At 37.2% G+C, this 16,024-nt stretch overlaps 2 protein-coding genes across 2 annotated transcripts in view; both read right to left on the bottom strand.

The window, feature by feature from the left end:
• Positions 1–236: 236 nt before the first annotated feature.
• LOC103017360 (60S ribosomal protein L37-like) lies at positions 237–567 on the bottom strand. The gene has a single exon (XM_057527159.1). It carries the CDS (start codon positions 565–567, stop codon positions 274–276), a length of 294 nt encoding a protein of 97 aa, XP_057383142.1. The 3' UTR covers positions 237–273.
• Positions 568–13,598: 13,031 nt separating this feature from the next.
• CDH2 (cadherin 2) overlaps positions 13,599–16,024 on the bottom strand; it is a 213,711-nt gene continuing 211,285 nt past the window's right edge. Inside the window, exon 16 of the mRNA XM_057527082.1 lies at positions 13,599–15,002. Coding sequence (XP_057383065.1) covers positions 14,796–15,002 — 207 coding nt within the window. The 3' untranslated portion in view covers positions 13,599–14,795. The remainder of the gene's footprint in view (positions 15,003–16,024) is intronic.

The following is a 16,024-nucleotide window of genomic DNA, read 5'->3' as shown; positions in this document are numbered from 1 at the left end:
CCCAAACCCTCCTGCATGTCTTTTATAGTGGAAATAGAGGGGGTGGCTTATACATTACAGTGCTAAAAAACTGAAGTTGAATATCAAACATCCCTCACATTAATCTTTTCCCTAATGCTATTTAATCATACCTATTCTCTCATCTTTACCCTTATGCTTTTCCTACTTCCACCCTACACCACCACCCTCATTCCTCTGGATTTCAAATATGATATTCTTTTTTTTTTTTTTTTTAAACCAGAACATTTATTGCGTGACTAATAATTGAAATCCTTAAGATGAACTGAATGCTGCAACAATTGCCCTCTTGGGTTTAGGTGTTGTTCCTTCACGGAATCCATGCCTGAATCTGCGGCATACAATTTTTAGGTGCCTCATTGGACCAGTCCGGGTGGTATTTCGTCTTTCAGCTTTAGTACTCCAGTTATACTTCCTCTCCCACTTGGCAGGGTAGCCGCATTTACCACAGGTCGACCTCTGAAGGTGGCAGGCCTTAGAGCCACAGCGGCAGCACAATGTGTGCATCTTATTCCGACGCTTTCCAAACGAGGATGGTCCCTTCGTCATCTCGCTTCTGCCGCCGAGACCAAAGAGACCGAAAGAGCCAAATATGATATTCTTTATTCACCTCTTTTATACTCGGTCTCAACCCCAAGAAGTTATGTTCCTACACATGGCCTTATTTCCTGTAAGAGGAATTTGTATACCAGGTGGTTTAATTTTGTGTTTACTAGACCCTGTAATAAAATGGCTAGGTACTAAAGTTTAAAAAAGTTAATAAGCATTCATTATGGTGTGCCTCCCAGAACTTTCTTGAGAATTGGAGAATGTAGTTCCCCAGTAGCTGAGAAAGCTGCTGACAGACGGTCCTACTGGCAGTCTTCTTTCAAGATTGCCTCTACCGGAGAGTTCCCAGTTATCTAGGTCAAAAACCCTCCTAGGGCGCCATGCATCCAGTGATTGGTCTACGTGGGGCTGTAGAGATGCAATGTCCTTGCCTCAATTTAGAACAACTCTGAAGGACCACTGCAGGTTTATAACAGCCTGACACGTCAGCTGAGGTCTTCCTTGAGACAGCATGGCTGCCCATCATCTCCTTCTTCCTAATCTGGTTTCTTTCACTTCTTTTCCACAAACGTCGATCACCAGAACCCTCCCTGATAAACTTCCTGCATGCCAATCATCTCAGAATCTGCTTCCTTCGGAACTCATCCCGGGACATGTTCTTAATTAAGTGTTCCTCTAAGTAGTTACCAAATCTCTCAAGTCAGAAGGGACCTATACAATACTTTTAGGCAAACCTGGACTGGTTCTTCGCTTGCGTGATTTCACATGGTAGGTTCATTTGCTCAGAGTGTGGCCTTGGGTATTTTGGGATGGGAGCCAGGCATTAGTATTTTTAAAATATTGCCAGCATTCTAGTGTGTAGCTAAGTTCAGGAACCACTGGCCAATAACTCTGCCACTTCAAGTCTCTCTACCTTCCTGGCTGTACTTCCTTATTGAAGGAACCCTTGCTATCTCTTTGGCGTTCTTGTGTTTGATTTGGGGAATAGTTTTACTTAATGTTCATCTGAGGAGCCATGCTTTTTCAACCCTGAGACCCATGAGCGACTTCAGTGTCCTTGGCTCAGGTTATGGTACCTTCATTCTTCAAGATCTCCGTGATTTATTTACGCATTGCATCTTTCCTAGAGAACTAGTGTAGTCATGTTAGAATTATGATTTGACAATAGAAGAATCAACTTAACATGCAAAAATAGTAGAAGACACCATGCATCAAAGGACAAGGGATTATTTTGTCACACTATTTACTTATTTTATCCCACCATTAAGAAGTCCATAGTTACAATAAATTATTTAAGAAAAATAAAAATTATCAAGTAAATGAATGCTGAAACAAAAGAACAAACTAATAGCTCTATCTCTGTCCTCTCTGGGTTGTGACATCAGTAATTTCTGGGATAGCTAGGTACTAGCTTTTAATACATAAGGGAGACACATATTTGAGGCTTCAATCTATGTAGTGTCTTTCTGAAGATACATATGCTGTTCAATTTTCCAAGTCATGAATTTAATATTTGAGACCTAACATTTATACTGCCCTTTACAGTTTATAACATATCTTCACATCAATTATCTCATTTGACATTCTCCAGTTGTGCCGAATAATTTAATAAACTGGGTAATACTGGCATGAAGTTCTTGTACAGAATGTAATCATGGTTAACAAAAAGCAATTTATTGTATTTGCTGCTATGCCCTATACATCCAGTTATTAAGGTTTAATGTTGCATGATGACCTAATTTTTGAAAGATTCCTATACATGCAGTCAAAGGGCTTAAGAGGAATGGTACTATTAAGAAGGAAAATATTAGAAAGTGGATTTAGAATTAGGTGAGCCAAGCTAAAATAGATGATTCTGCTCACATAGCTCAGTTATTAAGTCTGAATTTTTTATGCCGAAGTCCACAAAGAAAATTTCCAAAGTAATAAAGTTTGATCTCTTTAGGATCTATCATTTCCAGTCAACTTATTCAGTTTTTAGAATTTCTGTAGTTCCAAGTTTCCTGGATGTACTTGGATGTTCTTAATCTTGGTGATTAAGGTAACAGAGTTGATAGGTGTTGAAGCAGTCTGGTCATTGGGACCTGGAATCATGGATCATTTTGCTTCAATAAACTTGACTATTAGGGCCAAATACATTATATAAAATATATTCAATGCTGCTTTTAATAAAGATAACAGAGTTTTAAAAATAGACTGCAGAAAACTGAGATTTTCTTCAACTTAAAGAGGTAAAATAAAGTCTTTTATCAAGGTAGGTGTACACATTGAAAGGGTGAAAGAATATGTATTATAGAATCTTAAAGTTCTTATGAAAGTTCCAACTGAACCTGGTTAATAATCTTTGGAAAAATAAGAGATAACATTGAAAGTTAAAGTGAGAAAGCTTTTTGAAAGTGAAAGCATTTTCTTCTCTTGTAAATTATAAAAGGACATATGGATAGGTAGATAAAGATGACTGTCTTAATGACAGTAGATAACAATAGCTAACTTCTATGTAGTGATTACTATGATCAAGGTCACAGGCACTGTCCTCCCAACAGCCCTGTGATGTACCCCTATTTTACAGACAAGGACACTGAGAGACCAAGCAAATTATCAGAAGATATGAAGCAATTAATGGGCAGAAGCAGGATCCGAACGCAGGGAGAATCACAGCCGCCTGTGCCTTCTGAGAAAGTTTAGTTTCTCCTCAAGGCACTTGAGGTTGTTGCAGTGTTCTGGCAGGCCAGAAGTTAGTATATTGGAAAAACAAACCGGGTATGTTGGGTAAAGGAACAGAATAAAAGATTCATCTTTCTTAGCTGAGAAGAAAATGAGTTTCTGCTAGCAGACTGAATGTTCCCCCAGAGCCTTGGAAACGTTACTTTGATTTCCAAAATTGTTCAGCTTACACCAGAAAATGAAACGTTTGGGCTAGAGATGACAGGCGGGTCTCGTATGAATGACTGAGAGAGACTGTTGATAGAGGCTGGGAGAGGAAGGATGCTTGGAGCAGTTTTCCAGGTCTTGGGTCAACAGGGTGCAGTGCTGTCTGCCTAGGATTGGGGAAGGGATTGATGAGTAAGAATGCTAGGACTGTACCAGTCTTGGTATAAACAGTCCGAGAAAATGACTTAGTGAGTATAAGGAATGAGGAAATTTAAAAATTCCCCTCTCATCTTGGGGTCTCTGACTCCCCTCCCTCCCATATACCTCCTCACTAATGTTCTCAGTGTGTCATAGTATATGTATGTTTCCTTGTAAAATATATGATTTATTTTTAAAATTTAGGTTGAACTAACTTAAAAGTTTAACTGAGGTATGTAAATTAAAGATATTCGACTGTCTTGACATCCCCAATGGCAATCCTATATAGTGCCCCTAACATAAAGGATAGTGTGCAATAGAGCTGCTTTTTCCTTTGTTCACTCAGCCGTGTGTTTTTTCACTCAGTGCCTGCTGCCACTGAGTGATAGAGATAGTGTCAGCTCAGGAGCCAGACGGTTGGCCTTAAATCTTGGCTCTGCCACTTACTAGCTGAGTGTTAGTGGACAAGCCGTGTAACTTCTGCTCTGGCTTCTCCATCTAAAGAAACTGGGAAAAATAAAAGCGACCTTATATACCTTAATACGTATATCATAGACTCCAAGCCATTCTGGTGCTAGTGCTTTATTGTTGTTATCAAAAGGCGTCACTGGGGAGTTTTCACACAACTTTAACAGAATAGGATGCCATGGGGCCTCCTCTGGACAGCCACCTCCCCGCCGCCCTGCCAGCCTCTCATGTCCTCTGCCTGCCTTGTTTGCAAAAAAAAAAAAAAAAAAACCTCTAGCCTCTTAGGCCTTCCCCAAGCTCCAAAGAATAAATTTAATCAGAGATATGAGAAAATGCAGAAACAAAGGAAAATCGTCACGCAAGACAAAATCATAATAGTTTAGCCATTAAACAATGGCTCCTCTTCAAGGGCTATACATAACATTCTGAGCCATGTCCTTTGAGCTGTTTTGCATGTACTGAATCCCCCAGCAGGTGGAAGAAGTTAACTGTATGCTGCCCACAAGCATGTAGACCTCAGACCGGTTGGAACCAAGAGGACTAGCTGACCAGAGATTTATGGCTCAGATAATGTTCCAACCACAAGCGAGACATGGCGGCTACTTGGAATTGCACAATGGAGACAATCATCTCTGAAAATAGAAGACTGTCCCCTACCCAGCCCGTAGTCCGTTCTTCTTTTCCCTATAAAATAGCCAAGCAAACTTAGGGAGTGGGGAGTTGGTTCTTTGGGACATGAGTCTACCTTTTCCCCATGATTGCCAGCTTCCTCAATAAAGCTGTTGTTTCTTTTACCCAACACCTGTCTCTCAGTATTGGATTCTTGAGCGATGAGCGGCTGAACCTGAGTTTGATAACACAACTGTAGTGCTGCACCACCAGGCTGGGATTCACTCAGTAACTGTATGATGCTTTCTGATCTTAGAATTATTACATTGTGGGGGAAAAAAATGATGTCTATTAGAAGTGATGAAGTAGGTAATTACTGTAAGGATTAAAGGAGCCAATATGCCGAGTGACTAAATCAGTATCTTTGCACATAAAAAGAACTCAGTATGGTGAAAATTTTTCCATGTAGTTGAGTGTGTATGTGTTTTGGGGTATATGTGAGCAACAGGTTTAGTTCAATAGAGTCTATGAGGCCATATTTTCTCCAAACACAAGAGTCAACTTCAATTTACAATGTTCATAGGGGGACTGGGAAGATAGGGCATTGATTCAGTTTGACTTACTCTGAAGGTCGTAGAGATCCTAGTGCAGTGATATGAACTAAGTAAGTACAGAAGGTGAAAAAACCCTGGGGCAAAGGAAGAAGTTTCTTTCAGCCTGTGGTTGTTGATGCCTTTATTGATACTAATGATCAAAAGGGAGTTAAAACAGGAAGGTAAAAAATAATCTCATGAAACAAGAAAAATGTTATTAAAATACGGTCTCAAGTAGCCCTCCAAATACAGAAGCCATTTAAAATTAAAATAAACTAAATTAGAAAATATTTTCATACAAACCAGTCATATTTCTCTTCTGACTTGGATGTTACCACGATAAATGTTTTTACCACACACAATCAAAAGCCCTATTAGAAAAAAGCAGCAAACTCTAAAATTGTACTGTACAAACTGTATTTCCCACAAAGTAGAAACTGAAAAAATAAACTGTCGCTGATATATATGTATTAACATACAAGATAAAGGTACCATTGTAAAACTTGAAGCTTCTTACTCAAAGTACATTAGCTGCAGAAAAAGATCAAAAAACAAATTACTGTAGCAGCTGACTGGTATCCATGCAGTAATTAAGTTCATCATGCATTCCTGAACAAATAAATACTTTTAAGAATTATCCTTGAGGTCAACATGTTGAAACTTTAAAAATTCAATAAATGAATCCAATATATTAAATATATATATTGATTTAGAGTAATAGAATACCTCAAAAATATCAGCCCACCATCATGTTTCTGATTCATAAAAGCATTTCTAGTCAAGAGACCCACTCCACCCCAGCCCATTCTCCATCTATGAGTAGGCACTTAAAATCATCAGTATCACAATCCTTACATGGACATATATTTTGTTAAAACAAAAGAATAAATATATTCTCACACTTTCAAGTTGCACCTATAGTCAGCACAATCATTTGTTGTAAGAGAAATTAAGGGAATCTGAATTACTTTAAATCTATAGATAGTCTCCCACAAACTTATTTTAGCTGCTAATTTCCACCCACTGAACTCTTAATTAGACTGGCTAACAAACAGAGAAAAATGGTGATATATGAACTTTCATTACCAACCTTATAGAAATGCTCACAATCAATCAAAAAGTAGTATCTATAGTAAGACTGAATTTGCTGCCTCAAGAAAAAGAGAGTTTTGTTGTTTCCTCCTCCAAATGCCTTCTTTTTTTAAAAAAATATTTATTTATTTATTTATTTATTTATTTATTTTTGGCTGCATCAGGTCTTAGCTGCAACAGGCGGGATCTTTCATTGTGGCGTGCAGGCTTCTCTCTAGTTGTGGCACTGGGCTCCAGAGCGCATGGGCTCTGTAGTTGTGGCGTGAGGGCTTAGTTGCCCCAGGCATGTGGGATCTTAGTTCCCCGACCAGGGCTCGAACCCGTGTCCCCCGTACTGGAAGGCTGATTCTTAACCACTGGACCACCAGGGAAGTCCCCCAAATGCCTTCTTAAAGGGGGTTAATCAACTGATATTTTCCAAGAAGGGTTTTTGTTTGTTGTTGAACACATGGTAGTAATACACCTGTCAGGTATTTTATATTTGTATCATCTCACTAGCATCTCCTATGAGTTAAAAAAAGTGACAGTTCAGGGTAGTATGGCTTTCTTTAGGTCTTCCAGTTTTTCCTTTGAATGCGAAAATGATACATTTTCCCCTCCCAATGAGGAAAAAATATTTAAATAAACAACTGTAAAGCTGCAAGGTAAAAATGAGAGTGGAAAGAGACCTGTTTTTTTGATGCCTTTGCTGTTTTCATACCATAGGGGTCAATCAGTTCACATGCCATTGGTCTGGAGATACCATGAAGAGCAGTGTGAACTATTAGTGGGAGTGTCACCTCATATGCCCAGTTAACTGAGGTCACCTCTAAAAATACATGATTGGAGGTTACTGGTTGCAGAGATGGTGAATTGTAAAAACCAAATCATTATCAAGACTGATGTTTTGACCCATCTTCTTTTATAGTGCCTGTTTGAAAATGGCAGTAAAACAAATTTAAATTTGTATGTTGGTTGCAAGGATATAAAAGGCAAAATTATTCAAAAATCCTTAACAATAAAGAGATGGACCAAGCTATATCAGGCAAATGTTAAAACAAAACCAATAGAAAAAGGAAGACAGGTATGGCTACATGAAGGACAGACAAAATGGAATTTAGGGCCAAAAGCACTAAAAGTTGTCAAGCAAGATGTTTCCCACTGATAAAAGCTAAAATCCAAACTAGAGGATAGAACAGTTTTAAGCACACATCAATATGGCCTGACATACAGAAATCCAAAATGCTACAGAAAATGATAAGTCAAAAGTAAGTAAAACATTAGATATTTGAAGAATAAAAGAAACAGGTTTAGAAAAATGTGTACCCTGTAATCAAGTAAATAAATATTCTATATCAATAAATCAAAAACCTAGCTATTTGAACAGAAAAATAGACACTTTAAACTACTCTGCTGAAGGAAAAAGGAAAAAAAAGTAATAGACAGAAAAAAGATACATAACTTCAGATATGAAACAGATTTTTAAAATCCTATATGGAACTTTCTATCAATAAATTTTTAAAATGTTAGACACTTTTTCAGGAAGATGTAAATTGTGAAAATTGGTCAAAAAGAACCATAATGTCTAATACACCAATTTCTACTGGGAAAAGCCTATCCCCGCAATGGTAAAATTGTAGAATTCTAACAAATTTTTATGAATAGATAATCCCAGTTTATATAAATTATGTCAGAGCACAGAAAAAATGGCAGTCTTCCTAATTCTTTATTGAGGCCAGAATAAATCTAGGATTAACATTGAGCAAGAATAGTGGAAAAACATAAAAGTACAAAAAATTACATGTAATTTAAAAGTCCTAAGTAAAATGGCAACAAATCAAATACGTCAGTCCGTTAAAAGAATAACATTATGACCAAGTAGGGTTTATTCCAAAAAAGTTTGATTCAATATTAGAAAACCTAATGGCATATTTCACTATATTAATGGATTAATATTTTAGTATCTCTGTGGATGAAGGAAATGCATTTTATAAAATTCAACATGTACACTCATAAAATCTCAAAGTAAGCTAGCTATACCATGAAATATACCTATACCTATAATAAATGTTATACATAACGATGAAATATACAAAACTGTCCTATAGATAGAAACAATAAAAGCTATGATTGACATTACTACTAACTATACAGGAAATAAACTTAGTATTGATTTTGGAATAAGGAAAAAACCTCATTGTATGCAATAATGATTATCTATCAGAAAAATCCAAGAGAATCACTAAAAAGCTATTCGAAATAACACAAGAGTAAAATGACAGTTAGAAACAAGAAAAATAAATAAAGGTGGATACATTTCCAATACAGCAGTAAAAGAATCATTTGAAAAAAATGCTGCAAAAGTGGATCGCACTAATGAAGCAAAAATTATAAAACAGTGTAATAAAATGAAATGTTTAGTAAAACTCGATATATGATCGGAAAAGCGAGAGAGATGATAGTATTGGATGGGAGAATAGATGAAGCTATGAACTCCTCACAGCTCTATAAAATTTCCAAGAAAATCTGTTATGGAACTTGACAAAAAGTTTCTAAAATTAATGTACAAAAGAAAGATTAAGAATATAGAAAATTTTGATTAGAAGAAAGAACTGTGCAGACTGGCTTGTCAGAAATGATATTCTAGTATAAAGATCTAGTGATGTGCAGGGATTAAGTAAATGATCAGAATAAACGGTCTAGAAATAATCATACACTTCTATGGGAATTGTGTATATGATAAAGGTGGGTTATGATTGGGTTAACAGATGGTGTTTGGAAAACAGACCATGTTATCTAGAAAGTTATTTATTTACTTATTTATTTTTGGCTGCGTTGGGTCTTCATTAATGCGCTCAGGCTTTCTCTAGTTGCGGTGAGCGGGGGCTACTCTTTGTTGTGTTGTGCGGGCTTCTCATTATGGTGGCTTCGCTTGTTGCGGAGTCCGGGCTCTAGAGCGCAGGCTCAGTAGTTGTGGCGCACGGGGCTTAGTTGCTCCGCAGCATGTGGGATCTTCGCGGACCAGGACTCGAACCCATGTCCCCTGCATTGGCAGGCGGATTCTTAACCACTGCGCCACCAGGGAAGCACCTAGAGAGGTTTTTAAAAGTTAGATTTCTACCTCATACAAAATAATTATCAGGTAAATTAAAGAGCTAAATAAGTGCAAAACCATAAAAAACAGAAAACATAGGATAATAATTTTATAATTTGGAAGTGAGAAGACCCTCTCAAAAATCTATGGTTGAAAATACTGACAGAGTAAACCACATAAATCAAATGTTTGTCAGTAAAACACCATAGACAAATTTACAAGACTAGCAAAAGACGGGGAAAAAAAATGCAGGTAACAAGTTCTTACTAATCAATTGGAAAAAGCCAAGTAATTCAATAGGGAAATAAAAATAAACAATTCAAAGAGACACAAATGGCTAATAAACGTAAGAAAAAAATCACCAACCCATCTCATTAGTAATCAGGAAAGTCATAATTAGCATGAGGTTATCTTATGTTGTGTATCATATTGGCAAAACTTTTAAACACGTGTAATGTCCCAGATTGTTGAAGATGAGGATCTATAGATTTTTATATACAGTGTTGTCGGGAGTGTCAATTGGTGTAGCATTTATTAGGGCAATTGGTCATGTCTCATTAAAATTTAAAATGTACACATTTTTGTCATGGAAAATAACTCACTTCACAGAGATTCTAGCACTTTGTATGCAAGTTTTTTTATTGGCAATGTTGCAGAAGTGATCCAAATCACCAGAAACGACCTAGAAAAACATGTTTCTGGATGGGGTCCATAAACCACGTTCATAAATATAGTCTTCAAGGTTTTATTACATTACATGGTTATAGTCATTTTACAGAGTATTTGAAACGAGCACTGTGGCCTGACTCAAAGGCTACCTTCCAAAGAAAAAAGAAAAAGGCCTTGGCTAGATTGTCTTACATTTTGTGGTTACTATTTTGAGCAGCATAAAATCCTTTTGCCAAAGAAGGAAGTTGCTGGCTTTTAGAAAGCCTCATCATCTTTTAGCTAAAAGGCACTTTGAAGTAACATTAAAACACTTATAATTTTAGCCATATTTAATTAACTACTCTTCACATTCTTTAATCTAGCAATTCCACCTCCAAGCATCTAACATGCAAAGAGACAGGCAGAAGGATGTTAACTGATTGCAGCATTGTTTGTAGGAGTGAAAAAGTTGGAAACAACCAATTACTTAGGACGGGGGTCCCCAACCCTTGGGCCGAGGACTGGTACCGGTCCATGGCCTGTTAGGAACCGGGCCACACAGCAGAAGGTGAGCGCCGGGTGAGCAAGTGAATCTTCATCTGTATTTACAGATGATCCCCATGGCTCGCATTACCATGTGAGTTCCACCGGCATTAGATTCTCATAGGAGCGCGAACCCTAGTGAACTGCGCATGCTAGGGATCTAGGTTGTGTGCTCCTTATGAGAATCTAATGCCTGATGATCTGAGGTGCAGCTGAGGCGGTGACGCTAGCGCTGGGGAGTGGCTGCCAATATAGATTATCATTAGCAGAGGTTTGACTGCACAGAGACCATAATAAATCAATTGCTTGCAGGCTCATCAAAAGCCTATCAGTGAGTGGCAAGTGAAAACAAGCTCAGAGCTCAAACCGATTCTGCATTATGGTGAGTTGTATAATTATTTCATTATATATTACAATGTAATAATAATAGAAATAAAGTGCACAATAAATGTAACGCACTTGAATCATCCCGAAACCATCCTCTACCCCATTCGTGGAAAAATTGTCTCCCATGAAACTGGTCCCTGGTGCCAAAAAGGTTGGGGACCGCTGACTTGGGAAAGTGTTAAACTCCATGTGCATATTAAGGTATACTAGATGTAGCAATTAAAAAGAATGAAGTAGATATGTACACTAATATAGTAAAATTTCCAAGATTCATTCCTAGTGAAAAAGACAAATTACAGAAAATACATAATGTACAATCCCACTTTCATGAAAACAAAACAAAATAAAATCTTTATGGAAATGTATGTGTAAAAATGCTTTTTTGGAAAAGACTAGAAATTACGTATTAAATAGCTAAACAGATGTTCCTCCTGTATCAGGGCAGGGGGCTTCTACTTTCTGTTTCCTGTTTTTTTTTAATTTGAAAAAGTATTTTCACAAAGGAAATATAGTCATGAATTACTCCTGCAAAAAAGGGAAGTTTTGAAAAATACTATGTTTACATTTACTGATTGTGTATATATAAAATGCTTATTATTAGTGCTTAAAATTTATATGTGTATGTATATATATATGTGTGTGTGTGTGTGTGTGTGTATACATATATATATACACAAGCATACCTCAGAGATATGAGGGTTCGGTTACAGACCACTACAATAAAGTGAATATTGCTATAGAGTCACACAAATTTTTTCTGGTTTCCTGGTGCATATAAAAGTTATGTTTATACCATACTGTAGTCTACTAAGTAGGCATCAGCATTATGTCTAAAAAAATGCACTTAACCTTAATTAAAAAATACTTTATTGCTAAAAAAAATGCTAACCATCATCTGAGGCTTCAGTGAGTAATAATCTTTTTTGCTGGTGGAGGGTTTATAATATTGCAAGAATTACCAAAATGTGACACAGAAACAAGCAGTTATGCAAATGCTGTTGTAAAAATGGCATGATAGATGTGCTCCACGCAGGGTTGCCACAAACCTTCATTTTGTAAAAAAATGCAGTATCTGCAAAGCGCAGTAAAGCAAAGGGCAATAGAAGAATGTTATGCCTGTGTCTTACTGAAGCCCGCATGCCTAGAGCCCATGCTCCGCAACGAGAAGCCACTGCAATGAGAAGCCCGCTCACCGCACAAAGAGTAGTCCCCGCTCACTGCAACTAGAGAAAGCCCGAGCGCATTAACGAAGACCCAACACAGCCAAAAATAAATAAAATTTAAAAAAAGAATGTAATTATGTTTGTTTACCTGAGTGCTGCGAATTTTAAATGTTGCAACATTTGAATTTAAGAAGATAGTTGTTTTCATTTGGATGTACAGCAGCACAAAGGCGCAGTCTAAAAATCCATTAAAAAAAAAAAAGACTATTCCAATTAGCAAATTTAGTAAGTTTCATTATGAAAATTCCCAGAGGCAAGGTCTGGCATTTAATGATTAGAAAAGTAACAAGAAAATATTGCTTACAGAGTGAATCAATAGAAAAGTAAATTTCACTGTCTAATATAAAATTATCTTTAAGTTAAGCAAAAAACCACATGGAGTTAATTAGAGGAGGTATATTGTGTAAGTTTTTTTCAAAGTGTACAACATAAGCATATGTAGTGAGATAACGATCATGAGGGATACAAGAAAATAGAGTGGGCATTTTTTCAAGTCTCTTAAAATCCATTTATGAATCACAGTATGACACTGAACAGTTTTACAAAATTGAGTAAGGTGGTTTCGCTTTTCTGTCCTCTGTGACTGCATCAGGCTACTACTGTACTATATGCTTGAAATTTGTTAAGAGAGTAGATCTTAAGTATTCTCACCACACATACACAAAAAGGGTAACTATGTGAGGTGATAGATTCATTAAATAACATGATTGTGGAAATCATTTCACAATGTATACGTATATCAAGTCATCACATTGTACACTTCAAATATACAAAATTTTGTCAGTTATACCTCTTTAATAAAGCTGGGGGAAAAAAAAAAAAGGTCCAGTCAATGAATAGAAGTCAAACCAAAGTGTATTTCACTAGGTACATCAAACAATGGCTTCAACAGATTGCCTGGGAATTCCTGGCATCCGCTGCAGTTTCCAGGGCCAGCTCTATCCCTTTTTAGTGAGCTTTTCTTTATATCGGTGCTCTAGTGGGAAAGGCCCGTTGGAGTCAGTTGTAACCACAAGCACGAGCAGAAGGGCATAAAGGATGTTAAGAATGACACAAAGTTCACTGAACTTAAGGATGTGATTTGTATACCACCTTCAGTGTAGTCTATTCTTGTGTCACTCGATGTTTTTCTTCTATGATGAGAAGATCCACAGTGGTTCTCTCTGCTGCCCACTGGACACGGCTGCCACGCTAAGGGTTTCAGTGGTGAACAGTGCAAGAACTAATACACGCTTTTGTACTACGGTTCTCAACGCAACCCCAGGACCTGGATCTTTGCAACATTCAAAGCAGCTCAAGTAGAAAAGAAAAAGTTCAAACCAGTCACCAGATCCAAAATTAGCATTTTATTCAGAACGCTGGGGTCAGAGGTGTATCATTTATATTCTGGTACACAATACAGAGGCAAAGCTGTTGTCAGAAGTCTCTCCAGTTTAAAAGCTTTTTTTTTTTCATTTTTTTTAAAAAACACACTTTAGTAGTGCCACCAGTGTCAGGCCACCCCTTTCATTTCTTATCTTTCCTTTTTTTTTTTTTTTGGTACAAATTATGTAAAACATTTGTGCTAAGAACTTTTCTCCCTCCCCAAACAAAAATGAAAATAAAAAATAAAAAAAATTAAAAAAATTAAAAATTGAGTATTCTAACTACAGCTCAACAACTGAATCAAATGTCACTTTGTTTTGTAAATACTTTATCCATAACGAAAGATATAAACATGCAAAAAACCTGAATCCAGTCCAAATAATACATACATGTGTTCTGAAGTTTCTGCACTTCTCCATAGACTATGCCAATAAAACATTATGTACACATACCATTTTTACAGTGAAGTGGAAAAAATACAGTAAATAAAAAAGTGTACATGGATTAAGACCAAAATGTGTCTAACATTCTAGTTTATGAAAAAATTCAATTTTGCTACAAATTGGTGATATGAAAACTCCCTTTATTTGCAACCAGCTGCATAAGTTTTAAGATTTTAGTGGAAAAAAACAAAAAAACAAACTAAAGTCTAAATCTAGAAGTCATGTACATTTTCCAATCTCATGGTCTCATCCCCCAAGATAATAAAATTGCTCCATGAGTGGTTTTGTCTCTTTAATTCCGTATTTTTAATAAAAGCAAATGCATTGTAACAAAAGCGTGTCGAAGCATATCATGGTTTAACTTACTGCTCCCACCACAAAATATTTTGTCTTTTACTTATCGGTTCAGAAATCAGTACCATTAAAGCCTTAAACATAAAACTAATTCCAATCTGAAAAAGGTACAAAAAGGCACATAAAATCCCAGTGCTTCTGTACTGTAAAATTCAAGTGTAACTGAGCTCAGTGTCTTTCCAAACAGTATTGGATCACTGATATTCCCTCTGAGCCCAAACCGGTTTACAGCCTCTGCCAAAGCCTCCAGCAAGCACTGTGCTAGTAGACTACAAAGTTCAAGCCTAGCTTCTGAATGCTTTTTTGGGAATATCAGTTGAAATTGTTTGTACTTGTCCGAAAGCGAAGTTCACCCTGAAGTTCAGTCATCACCTCCACCGTACATGTCGGCGAGTTTCTTGAAGCGGGGCCCCCAGTCGTTCAGGTAGTCATAGTCTTGGTCGCCTCCACTACTGGAGGAGTTAAGGGAGCTCAAGGACCCGGCCGTGGAACCACTGCCTTCATAGTCAAACACTAAGAGGGAGTCATATGGCGGGGCTGTGGGATCATTGTCAGCAGCTTTAAGGCCCTGCAGTTTGGAAGACAAAAAGAGGGTGAAGAGAGGGTTACAATTAGCAAATCGACAAGCAGACGCTAGTAGTCCCGTGGCATCCAACACTTGTTTTTAAGTTTCCACCTGCAGACCACCGCATGTGCAACCCAGAGAGACTGGGGTTATCACCATGTTCGAAAGTTAGACAAAAACTAACTGTTGTCTCTCCTCCGCAAAGAAAGAACCCTAAGGAGTCTAGCTCAGTGAGGCCGAAACATACCATGGGACAGGGTTCATTGGAGAATGCGTTTGACAGGTGACAGAAATGAGTGGCCAACTGCCTGAAGCTGTGAGGGGAAGATTTTAAATGAAGTCTGGTGATGCATTCCTGTAACAGTACATCGGGCAAGACCAGTTTTGAATAGTTACTGGAAGAGTAAGGTACATGAAATAATACAGAAGGCTATGAAATCATGTGGTATGTGGACCCTAATCTATGTAGGGTCACTCAGAGGATTCTGGCGACAAAGTGGCTTAAAAGGAATTATAGGCAAGGCAAAAAGAGAGGGACAAAGAAATGAGTGCCATATGATCCTTGCCCTCTGTAAGCTTACAATCTAGCATAACAGACATATGAAATAAATGATAAATAAGTAACAAAACTATGAAGTCTAGACAAAAATCATCAGAATGCTGAAAACAAACTTCGACCAGCAATGAAGAGCGATGCGTCCGAGGAGGAAGTGGCATTCTATTTGACATAAATTTGGAAGGATGTCAAAGGAAGAAAGAAGACGGGCCAGATGTGATTACAATACAAGGAAAGTTATTCACTAAATCATTTATGTTCTCAACGGAACATTAAATGTGAAATTAATTGATAAATTGTGATCAGGTATTATTTTTTAAGAACAGAGTGACTTCTAGCTCCCACAGGCTTTAGAAATGTCATGATCCAATATCAATACATAGTATAAACACTGGGGAAGAGGATCCTGCCAAGGTAAAATAATATGTATATACATGGCTCTTAAAAAGAACTGGAAAAATAAGAATCA

The sequence above is a fragment of the Balaenoptera acutorostrata genome, chromosome 13 (genome assembly GCF_949987535.1).
Source record: "Balaenoptera acutorostrata chromosome 13, mBalAcu1.1, whole genome shotgun sequence".
In the NCBI taxonomy this organism is placed as follows: domain Eukaryota; kingdom Metazoa; phylum Chordata; class Mammalia; order Artiodactyla; family Balaenopteridae; genus Balaenoptera; species Balaenoptera acutorostrata.
The sequence above is the reverse complement of the archived record's forward strand: the minus strand, read 5'-3'. Positions and strand labels throughout refer to the sequence as shown.

Bases quoted from the DNA above. Each gene is read 5' to 3' on its own strand.
- LOC103017360 (XM_057527159.1), bottom strand. From the start codon at position 567: ATGACGAAGGGACCATCCTCGTTTGGAAAGCGTCGGAATAAGATGCAC.